Genomic DNA, 13,008 nt, shown 5'->3' with positions numbered 1-13,008 from the left:
GAAATTGGTGATCTGCTGATGTGGCTTATGTTACAATTTGGTAGTTCTGCAGGCACATCTATCCTTATGTCACAGATCTACTTCCTCCCACCCTGGAATCTGACTCCCCATGAACAAATTACCACAGCTAAAAGGTGGTGCCGCTAATGTTAGTGTTCCAACTTGTTAAATATAAAAATCTCACACTCTTATTTAGCATTATTTGAAATCTCAAAATACCATGGCTAAAAGCAAATCACTCAATGGTAATTTTAGAATATTTTTCTATACTAGAGTTCCTTCCCTGCTGAGATTTTGATGTAATCCTCTCCATGTTGATCTCTGCAGTTCTGCAGTTTTTGAAACAAAGTACTCAATAAATATTTATTAAGTGAATAAATGAACCAACTTCTAAAAGCTGCATGTTAGCAAAGAATAGAAAGGTACCTTTATTTGTGTCGTATCATTTACAAAGCTGGATATTTATCATTCCTGGAGCATTTACTGTCTGTGTGATAAATATATATTCTACACTTATGTATGAATTTTAAATTTTTAAATAATTAAAATAAAACACAACATTAAAATTAAAAATAATGTTATTTTTCCAGATGATTCACAGAATACCTTGAGGATTTAGCAATGGCCAAAGAGCATCAACTGGAACATCAGTTATAAGCATACAGTACTATAGGGCAAAGAAGGGGGAGTGAGAGTGAAGGTCTAACTAGACAGTACCTTTTAGTTTGTTTAAGGTTTGATGACTTACTTCACAGCTGTACTGTTTACTTAATGTATCATGGAATTTAAGTAAAATTTATTCATGTACTTTTATCTATACCCCCAAAATTAAATTTACATTTAGTTTATAGAGGTATACCATTTAACCACAATTGTCTTTTAAACAAAGATAATCATTAAGATAAATAAGAACTCAAAATTTACTATTACAGGTTAAATATTTGAATTATATAACATGAACATAATGTTATTTGCAAAGAACAAATTTCAGAGGCTTGTGGCAAGATAGGCTTTTTCCTTCTAAACACTCAAATTGCATCCAAATTTTACATATGAAAAACTGGTGCAATCACACTCTTTACCTGCTCACTTTCATGTGGGTACCCACTGGTCTAGCAGTCAGCTATGTGAGACTCCAGGATAATGTTCCCTCTTCCTCCTAATTAAGTCTGAGGGCCTATACCTCACACCTGATGGGAGAATTCCAGCAGGGATTACTGACATTATTCCTTTTCCCCATTCCTTAACTGAGCAACAGAACTCTTCAGAATTTCAGGGATTTGCCAATCTAAAATCTTCCCTAACCCAAACATTTATATCTCACCACAGAAACCTTAACTTTCTCTTTGCCAAAGGAACCAGGGCAATCCCACTGCAGTGAAGCTTTTACCACCGTCAAAATAATAAAAGGAGTATGCTTTTAGTAGCCCCAGACTGACAGTAGAATATAATTTATCACAGACATAATGCTAAGGATATAAATTTCTATTATATTAAATATTAAGTGGGGTGACAGTAGCTATTTTGAGAAGCCAATATTGTTTCTACTGGGAAATATATAAACATATATACATACTCGTAAAATCTTTGAAAGTAAACCCTTTACAAATGATACTGTCAATACCAATATGTACAATAAAAATATAATGTAAGTGGGACTTCCCTGGTGGCGCAGTGGTTAAGAATCCACCTGCCAATGCAGGGGACACAGGTTTGGTCCGTGGTCCGGGAAGATCCCACATGACACGGAGCAACTAAGCCTGTGCACCACAACTACTGAGCCTGTGCTCTAGACTCCGCAAGCCACAACTACTGAGCCCTCGTGCCACAACTACTGAAGCCCACGCACCTAGAATCCATGCTCCGCAACAAGAGAAGCCACTGCAATAAGAAGCACGCGTGCCACAACCAGAGAAAGCCTGTGTGCAGCAATGAAGACCCAACAGAGCCAAAAATAAATAAATTTATTTTAAAAAATAACAATGCAAGCTACATTTGTAATTTTAAGTTTTATAGTAACTACATAAAAAAAAAAGGTAAAACTAACTTCAATAATATCTTTTATTGGGATTTCCCTGGTGGCGCAGTGGTTAAGAATCTGCCTGCCAACGCAGGGGACACGGGTTCAAGCCCTGGTCCGGGAAGATCCCACATGCCGCAGAGCAACTAAGCCCATGCGCCACAACTACTGAGCCTGCGCGCTAGAGCCCACAAGCCACAACTACTGAGCCCATGTGCCACACTACTGAAGCCCGCGCACCTAGAGCCTATGCTCCACGACAAGAGAAGCCACCGCAATGAGAAGCCCGCGCACCGCAACGAAGAGTAGCCCCTGCTCACCGCAACTAGAGAAAGCCCACGCACAGCAACGAAGACCCAACGCAGCCATAAATAAATAAATTTATTTTAAAAATCATAATAATATCTTTTATTTAACCCACTATATCTAAAATAGTACATCATTATGTAATCAATATTAAAACGTATTAATGAGATATTTTATATTCTTTTAATACAAAATATGCAAATCCAGTGTGCAGCTTACATCTCAATTTGGACCAGGCATAGTTCAAGCACTCAATACCCCCATGTTACTAGTGGCTACCACATTGAATCACACAGCTCTACACTATTGTTTTCCATAAACTACCCTGAATATCTTCAGAAAGAAAATGACAGTAATTTACAATAGATGTAAGTGCATATATTGTATCAAGTATAGTATGTAAATTGTGATAAGTTACATTAAGAGTTTTTGTTAATAAACCCATGTAGTATGTAAATCATGCAGTTATTTGCTACATATATTGAGGTTTTTACAATAATCAGTCTTTTAAGAATTCAAATGCATTCACACATTTCAGCTAAAAATCGTCACAGCAAACCAAAATAATATAGCACTTCATGCCACAGCCTCAGAAATCAAGTAGGAATATATACCCTCCTCCAAGACAAATATTAACAGTAACAGAGTTAAAGGCAGTTAACTAAAATATTCTGCAGATACATTCTAAAACAAACTCAAATTATATTTGGTAACAGGTCCAAATTTCATGTATATTATTTAAAATTAATATAATTTTACACCACCGTAATTCTCAACTGGGGGTTTAGTACAAAGGAGATGAACACTTTTTAGGTTATTCTATTATGTTTGGAATTTAATAAGGATAGATTTGTTTAATTTTATAAATGAGAAAAATAAATACTTTATAGACCTATGATTAGTGGATGACAAAAAGATTTATGTAATCAAAGACCAAAGTATATAAAGCATATATAAGTGTGTATATAGATATATGTATAAAGTATCCACATGACACTGATATGAAATAATCTAATACACAGCATGTTTTAATGCTGACATTATGTTATAAATATCAACCTATTAGTTATATTCTAATGCAAGGCTATTTTCAATATTCAATAATCCTCCACAATGGTTATTTCCCTGAGCCCTTTACATTAAACAGATATGGCATGTAGCAAATCCAACAAGGAAAAACAAAGATTACAAATTAGATGACTCAGGAAACTTACCAAAGAACAGAGACGGTAAATAGCTCCCATGAAGCAGAAATCATGAGAACTTCAGAAAGACATAAATTCAGGAAAGAAAACTACACTAACTGGAATCAAGTGTTGTATCAGCAAACACCCTAAGCTTTTGTTCTAAATAATCTTTAATATGCTTGCTAAAATTATTCCCTATTTTTAGATAACATTCTTAAATAATTGATTTTTTTTTTAAACAGGAGTACCCTTCACCTCTCCTGACAGTCAATAAATAAATGTAATCAAAGTCATTCATTACCAGCACTGTCATTCAAACCATAATTCTGATTCATTTTCCACAGGAGCCCCAAGTTTCTGTTATTTATTGTCAGTCTCCCAGAGTCCTACGACTCCATCTTATTTTCATGCACCATTGTTATACTCATCATCCTTTCCTAGAACTCTTTCCCTACTTGCCCTTTGTCTTCAAATTCTGACACTGCTTTATCCACATAGAATAGCCTCTAAATAACATTACCTACTATGATCATGCCTTGAACTCAATGGATTCTTTGTCCATTAGAATATTTTGTATAGTGTTCTGTAACATACCAGTAAAATCACTCATTGTTTTATGTATTAATTAAAAAACTAGCAGGGAAAGGAGTTGGGAGTTCAACTTGGAGGTAATGGCAAGATCTAATGGAAGGCCAAAAATAAATAAATAAATAAAAATAACATCTTCACATCAGCCCAATTCAAGAAGAAAGTGAGAATCATGCTCTTCATCCCTAAAAAATTATAGGGACTTGGGCTTCTCTGGTGGTGCAGTGGTTGAGAATCTGTCTGCCAGTGCAGGGGACACGGGTTCGAGCCCTGGTTCAGGAAGATCCCACATGCCGCGGAGACACTAAGCCCGCGAGCCACAATTACTGAGCCTGCGCGTCTGGAACCTGTGCTCCGCAACAAGAGAGGCTGCGATAGTGAGAGGCCCGCGCACCACGATGAAGAGTGGCCCCCACTTGCTGCAACTAGAGAAAGCCCTCGCACAGAAACGAAGACCCAACACAGCCATAAATAAATAAATAAATAAATAAATATTTAAAAAAAAAAAATTATAGGGACTTGCATTTAACACCTGATGAATTATTCAGTGAGAAAAGCAGTGATATTTGCTGTTAACACAAATAGTTTTAAATTAACTCAAAGAATAAAAAGAAGCAGTTTTCTAAACAGCAATAGGAAAGGTGAGTAATTATATATAATAATACACAGCAGAATCAAAGAGTTTCTGGAGATTATAAAAAAGACACCATTATAGTCATATTCTCAATGAGGTATTCTCAGTTCTTCAGCCAGTCATTACGAAAATGCAGCATCCCAGCCCTGACACTGTGTGGCCTAGTCTGGGGGGAGAGAGGGGAATTTTTTTTTAAGCTCTCCCTGGCTGAACTGAGGAAAGAAAATTCCCAGCTGGACCCAGATTAATACCATAATATTCTATGGAGGTTGAAATAACTGACTATAAAAAGATTATTAGTACTGAGTTTCTAAGACAAAGCTTCAAAAAGCCAAAGAATTTATCTCTGAACCTCAAGTAAATTTTTGAGAAGTCATAACACAGGAACAAAGTTAACAGAGAGTATGATTTGCTTAAAGCAAACAGCTTTGTAATAGCACTAAAAAAATCCCCAGAGCATCCATTCTACAACTTTTAAATCTCCAGATCTGTATCCTTCCCACATCATTCTATCCTCAAAAAAAGTTAATTTTTATAGTTCAGTGACAAGACCAAATAGCTAATAATACATTTTTTAAGCCTTCAAAGTAGTTTTCTGCTTTATTTTCAACTCTACTTAGATCAAATTACTCTCCAAAAATTTTATGGCTCTCCATTTAACCACATAGATGTAATAGAGTGTTGTGGATTGAACTGTGTGCCCCACACAGATACATTGAAATCTTAACCCCCCAATACCTGTGAAGGTGATCTTATTTTGAAGTAGGGTCTTTGCAGATGTAATCAAGTTAAGATGAGGTCATACTGGATATGGGTGGGCCCTAAATCCAATGACCAGTGTCCTTACAAGGAAAGAGAGAAAGAGATATCTGAAGACACAGAGGAGACCTAGAGAAGGCGGCCATGTAAAGGAGGCAGACATGAAAACTATCATGCCACAAACCAAAGAATGCCAAGGATTGCCAGTAACCACCAGAAGCTAGAAGCGGCAATTAAGGAAGACTTGTCCCTAGAGCCTTTGAAGGAAACATATCCCTGTCGATACCTTGATTTTGAACCTGCAGTCTCCAAAACTGTGAGAAAATATATTTCTGCTGTTTTAAGCCACCCAGTTTGTGGTAATTTGTTATGGCAGCCCTAGGAAACTAACAGAGGGGAATATGGGTTAATAGTTCCGAACCTGCTTTACTTGTATACTGAGGGCTGAATAAATATGTAAATAGATGGTAGATGGTGGAGGTATCTCACTGTTGGAAAGGGAAATTATAGACAAGTAAGGGGAAAAAGCTAAAATGAGCTCTGCTATACTGGATTAGAGTCAGAGACATCAGTATGAACTCATTTAGGTTAATATGGATACTTATGAATAGACACAGAAATAATTATAGATATGCATATATACACAGGCGAGTATACATACCATATAACCTAGTTCTGCCTCCGTGACAGTGTAGAAGCAATAAAACCCCAGCAGTAACAAGCACTCCCAGCACCCAGATCTTGGTTTCTAAATACTATTCTCCAATAAAAAGAACCAGGGATCTTTGGAGAAATGGCTGATCCTAGGGCTACAGTAGGGAAGATATAAGATGACCATGGAACACCTTACACTACCCAAAAGGAAGTGCTCAAAAAACAAAAGGATGGGGATGGAGCACAGAGTGTCACAGGAGTGACACACACACACAAAAGGTCTCAGCAAAGAAAATAGAAGATATAAATGAGAACCAAAATTAAAAATTTATAACTGAAAAATGCAATAGAAATAAAAATCTCAGTGGATAGGCTCAACAGCAGAATGGAGTGGACAAAAGAAAAATATTAGTGAAGTGGAAAACAGAACAATAAAAATTACCTAACCTGAACAACAAATGAAAAGCAGAAGGAAAAACAAACAAAAAGGACACAGCATCAGGACAATAACAAAAGATTTACAATTTGTGCCATCAGAGTCCTAGAATAAAAGAGGAAGTGGAGGGCTTCCCTGGTGGTGCAGTGGTTGAGAATCTGCCTGCCGATTCAGGGGACACGGGTTTGAGCCCTGGTCTGGGAAAATTCCACATGCCGCGGAGCAACTAGGCCCGTGAGCCACAACTACTGAGCCTGCGCGTCTGGAGCCTGTGCTCCACAACAAGAGAGGCCACGATAGTGAGAGGCCCGCACACCGCGATGAAGAGTGGCCCCCACTTGCAGCAACTGGAGAAAGCCCTCGCACAGAAACGAAGACCCAACACAGCCAAAAATAAATAAATAAATAAATAAATAATTTAAATAAAAAAAAAAAAAAGAGGAAGAGGCTAAAAAAGTACTCAAAGACAATAATGGCTGAAAACTTCCAATGTTTGGCAAGAGACATAAACTTGCAGATTCAAGATGCTGAATCCCAAAAACATGTACAAATCCCAAAAAGGATAAACCCAAAGAAATCCACCTAAAGACATGTGATATTAAATTTCTGAAAACTGAAGACAAAAAAATCTTGAAAGTAGCCAGGGAAAAATGAGAGCAGATTTGTCATCAGAAACCATGGAGGCCAGAAGGAAGTGACAATACTTTTCAAGTACTGAAAGAAAAGAACTGTCAAACTAGAATTATATACCTACTGAAATTATCCTTCAGGAATCTAGGGGAAATCAAGACATTCTCAGTTGGGGAAAAACTAAGATAATTTGTCACCAGCACATGCATCTTAAAAGAAGGACTAAAGGAAATTCTCTGAACCAAATGGAAACAATAAAAAGGAACCTTGGAACAACACAAAGGAAGAGCACAGGAAGCAAAAATGTGAGTAAATACAACAGGCTGTCTGTCTCCTCTTGAGTTTCCCAAATTATGTTTGATAGTTGAAGTAAAAATTATAACACTGTCTGATATGGTTATAAATATATGCAAAGGAAAAAGCTAAAACAATTTTATTATAAATGGGGTAGGTAAAAGGATATAAAGGGAGATAATGTTTCTACACTCCACTCAAACTGTTAAAATGGTAAGCTATGTATATGTAAGTTATCTGTATTATATATCTACATTATATATGACAAAACACATAAAGTAAAACCTAAACCAACCACTAGGAGAGATACACTTAAAAATACTATGGTTAAATCCAAGTAGAATTCTAAAATTGTTGAAGTAACCGTAACCCACAGGAAGGCAGGAAAATGAAAATAGAAACAAAGAGAACAAACAGAACACCTGAATATTAATACATCAATAATTACATTACATGTAAATGGTCTAAATATATCAATTAAAAGACAGAGACTAGCAAATCCAACTGTATGCTGTTACAAGCAACTTAACTTTGAATATAATGTTACAGACAGGTTAAAAGTAAAAGAACAGAAAACATACCATTTAAACATTAATCAAAAGAAAGCTGGAGGAAAAAAAAAAAAAAAAAGAAAGCTGGAGAGGCTATATTAAATCAGATAAAGTAGACTTCAGCACAAAAAAAATTACCAGAGATAGAAAGACATCATATAATAATAAAAGGGCCAATCCACCAAGAATACATAGCAATCCTAATTGCATATGCATCAAACTACAGAGCTGCAATATGTGCAGCAAAAATTTATAAAACTAAAAAAAGAAATGCACAGATCCACAATCATAGTTAAGACTTTTAATACTTCCTTTCTCAACAGTTGAACAACTAAACAGAAAATCATCAAGGATATAGAAAAAAATCAACAACACCATCAACCAACAGGATCTAATTGACATTTACAGAACATATACCAAATAGACCATATGCTGAGACCTAAAAGAAATCTTGACAAATTTAAAAGAAACAAAATCATAAAGTATGTTTTTGACCACAATGGAGTTAAACTAGAAATTAATAACAGAAAGATAGCAGAAAAATCTCTAAACACTTCAAAACTAAACAACATGCTACTAAATAACCCTGGGGTCAAGAGGAAGTCTCAAGGTAAATTAAGAAAATGCAATGAACTGAATGAAAACACAAAATATCAGAATTTGAGAATCACAGCTAAACCTTGTCTGAGAGACAAATTTATAGCACTAAGTGCATACATCTTAAGAGGAAAGTTTCAAATCAATATCTAAGCTCCCACCTTAAGAACTTAGAAAAAGAGCAAAATAAACCCAAAGCAGTAATAAGGAAATAATAAACAGCAGAAACCACTGAAATTGAACACAGAAAACAAAAGAGAAAATTAATGAAACAAAGAGCTGATTCTTTAAAAAGATCAATAAAATTGACAAATTGCTACCAAGACTGAAAAATAAAAAAGGAAAGATGACACAAATAACCAATACCAGAAATGGAAGAGGAAATACCACTACAGAGGTTGCAGAAATCAGAGGTAAGAGAATGCTATGAACAACTCTACATTCACAAATTTGACAACAGACAAAATGGACTACTTCCTCAAAAAAAAAAAAAACTACCACAACTCATCCAACATGAAAAATAATTTGAATAGTTCTATGACTATTAAGGAAATTTACTTCATGATTTTAAACTATAAAAAAAGAAATTCTAGGCTCAGATGAAGAACTCTAATAAACATTTAAAGAAGAATTAACACCATTCTACACAATCTCTTCCAGAAAATAGGAGGGAACACTTCCCATTTCATTTTATAAAGCTAGTATCAGCCTGATATCAAAAGGAAAAACATTCCTACTTACAGATGACATAACTGTCTACAGAGAAAACTCCAAGAAATATACCCAAAAACGCCTCCTAGAACCAAAGAGTTCAGCAATGTCACAAGATACAATTAACATATTGATACCAAAATTGGAAAATTAAATGCCATTTACAATCACTCCTCCAAAAATGAAATACTTAGCTATAAATCTAACAAAATATGTACTGGACATGTATGTTGAAAACTATACAACACTGGTGAATGAAATTAAGATCTAAATAAATGGAGAAACATACCATGTTCACGGATTAGAAGACTCAACAGAGTAAAGACGGCAATTCTCCCCAAACTGACATATGGACAACACAATTCCTATTAAATTCCCAGAAAGACTTTTTATAGATATAGACAGAATTATTCTAAACCTTATACAGAAAAGCAAAGCAACCAGAATAGCTAAAACAAGTTTGAAAAAAGAATAAAGTGGGAATTATTCTGGTTTCAAGATTTATTAGGCAAAGAAAACGAACCTTAATCTAAAAATCTCACATTGTGCAAAAAGGATCACCATGTCTGAGTTTTCCACAGTCTGCGCATTCCAAGAAAGGTTTTGCCCTTGTCTGGCTCCTAAGATGCAACCACTAAACCCTTGAAATATCCTGCCTAATGAGAGTGTCTTTGTTTACCTGGGGACCTTGAGTGACTCCATATAGTCCATGCTAAAAATGTGATATATGTTTGGAGCCTTGAACCATGTAATATTAGCTTGACTTCTCAAGGGCTGGAGTCTAAGGTCATCCACAAAGGCAGTCAACCATACCAACACAACCTACCCACAATAAAAATCCTGGACACCAAGGCTTGGATGACCTCGCCTGGTGAGCAATACTCTGTATGTGGTATCACACACCACTGCTGAGAGAATTAATCACTGTCCACACAACTCCACTGGGAGAGGACAACTGGAAGTTTGGACCTGCTGTCTCCTGGACCTTGTCCTTTGCTTCTTTTTCTACTACTAATTTAAATCTGTAATCTTTCACTGTAAAAAAAAAAACCATAACCATTAGTATAACAGCTTTTCTGAGTTCTAGCAAATAATTGAGCCTAAGAGTGGCCTCAGGGACACCCAAACATACACACATTATACAAAATTAACTTAAAATGGATCACAGACTTAAATGGAAAACATAAAATGATTAAAATTTTAGAAAAAAGAAAAAAAAGAAGAATATTCAAGATCTGGGACTAGGCAAAGAGTTCTTACTTAGCCTTGACCCCAAAAGCACAATCCATATAGGCAAAAACTGATACACTGGACTCACAAGCTTAAAAACTTTTGCTCTGCAAAAGACACTGTTAGAGGATGAAAAGACAAGCCAGACTGGAAGAAAACGTTTGCAAACAGAATAGCCAACAAAGGATTAGTATCTGAAATATATAAAGAACTCTTAAAACTCAACAGAAAAAAAGGAAAAAAATCCAACTAGAACATGGGCAAAAGACATGAAGAACATTTCAACAAAGAGAACATACGGACGGCAAATAAGCATGTGAAAAAATGTTCAACATTATTAATCTTTAAGAAAATGAGAATTAAAACCACAATGAGATATCACTACATTCCTATCAGAAAGGCTAAAATTTAAAAACCACCAAAGAAAAAATTAATTAATTAATTAAATAAAATAAAAACCACCAAGGGCTAGCAAGGATGAAGAGAAAGTTAGATCACCCATACTGATCCACTTCCGCTGCTGATGGAAATGGAATAGTCACTTTGGAAAACAGTGTGACAGTTTCTTTAAAAACTAAACATGCAACTGCCATACAACCAGCTACTGTGCTCCTGGACATTTACCACAGAGAAATGAAGACATGTGTTCACACCAAAACCTGTACGTGAATGTTTATATTTATAGCAGCTTTATTTCTAATAGCCAAAAACTGGAAACAACCCAGATGTCTTTCAGTGGGTTAATGGTTATGCAAAGTGTGGTCTATCCAATACCACCATTGCTAACTATTACTCAGCAATAAAAAGAAATGAACTATTGATACACACAACAACCTGGATCAATCTCCAGAGAAAAAAGCCAATTCCAAAGGGTTACATACTGTATGATTCCATTTATAGGGCACACCTGAAATGACAAAATTACAGAAATGGAGACTAGATTAGTGGTTTCCAAGAGTTAAGAAGGCGGCGGGGGTGGGGGGAGCTTCCCTGGTGGCACAGTGGTTGAGAATCTGCCTGCCAATGCAGGGGACACGGGTTCGAGCCCTGGTCTGGGAAGATCCCACATGCCGCAGAGCAACTAAGCCCGTGAGCCACAACTACTGAGCCTGTGCATCTGGAGCCTGTGCTCCGCAACGGGAGAGGCCGCGACAGTGAGAGGCCCGCGCACCGCGATGAAGAGTGGCCCCCGCTCGCTGCAACTGGAGAAAGCCCTCGCACAGAAACGAAGACCCAACACAGCCAAATAAATAAATTAATTAATTAATTAATTAATTAATTAATTAAAAAGATGGGGGAGGGGAAGTGGGTGTGAGCAGAATAAGGTATACTGTGGTGATAGAAATGTTCTGTATTTTGACTATATCAATGTCAATATCCTGGTTGTGATACTGAAGTGTAGTTTTGCAAGATACTAAGTGGGGGGTGAGATAAAGGGTATATAGAATCTCTGTGCTATTTCTTTAAATCACATGTGAATCTACAATTATTTCAAAATAAAAAGTTTAGTTAAAAAATGAAGGAAAAATTAATACGATCAGAAGAACAATTTCATTTGATATATAACAACACTGAACATTATTAAATATTCAAACACTACTTTATAATTTCTTAGTTTAGAACAATAAAACATATCCCTTGAATTTTCTCAATCACAGCCATTCTACAAAGATTCACGTCTAACCAGTAAGAATTCAGCTCACCTTCCACACTGTCAGAACAGGAAGTTCCAATGCCAGTGTCACCACTGTCAGAAGCTATACTATGCCTCCTGATATGGTTATTTCGCTGGTTAGATGGAACAGCTGTGGCCTGCCACAATGATTCATTACCAGGTAACCATGCTGATGAAGAATAATCTGGGCCTACAAAAGAAAATATGCAGAAGTTAACACATTTATAATGTCTGTGAGTAGATAGAAGACATCTTTTGACCTTGTAAAAAATGCAAATAAGGTAAAATAAGCTTATTTTCTGCCGAAAATAATTTAAATAGATCGGTGATATCTAAGATTCACCAAATAAACTTACGTATCACACATACACAAATTCAATGCTGATTTAGCAGCTTCCTCTGGCTGAAGAGCTCTGATTTCTGCTTATAGACATTGAACTTTTAAACATGGAACTACTGTCTGATTTAAAATATCAACTCTATCATCAATCCATCTGGAAATGTCAGCACTCTGCTTTGTAATATTTGATAGGTAGGCATCTGTGATCCCAGACACAGGCATTAGCTGAGAATTGGGACTCAAGGAAAATCTAATCAAATCATATTGCATGACAATGTAAGTAGAATGTGCTCATGGAAGGTCAAAAAAAATCTATTTTTTTCCACTATAACCTAACCACTTAAAATTTTAAATTCTTTTGCATTATTTTAATTGATTTTATTTCTTTAGCTATCT

At 35.9% G+C, this 13,008-nt stretch overlaps 1 protein-coding gene across 2 annotated transcripts in view; it reads right to left on the bottom strand.

The window, feature by feature from the left end:
* CEP85L (centrosomal protein 85 like) overlaps nt 1–13,008 on the bottom strand; it is a 153,590-nt gene that overhangs the window by 118,594 nt on the left and 21,988 nt on the right. For both annotated transcript variants that reach the window (XM_061207074.1, XM_061207073.1), the window contains exon 2: nt 12,301–12,462. In XM_061207074.1, coding sequence (XP_061063057.1) covers nt 12,301–12,462 — 162 coding nt within the window. The remainder of the gene's footprint in view (nt 1–12,300; nt 12,463–13,008) is intronic.

This window comes from Eubalaena glacialis, chromosome 12, assembly GCF_028564815.1.
Source record: "Eubalaena glacialis isolate mEubGla1 chromosome 12, mEubGla1.1.hap2.+ XY, whole genome shotgun sequence".
Taxonomy (NCBI): Eukaryota; Metazoa; Chordata; class Mammalia; order Artiodactyla; family Balaenidae; genus Eubalaena; species Eubalaena glacialis.
This window is presented reverse-complemented; position numbering and strand designations above follow the sequence as displayed.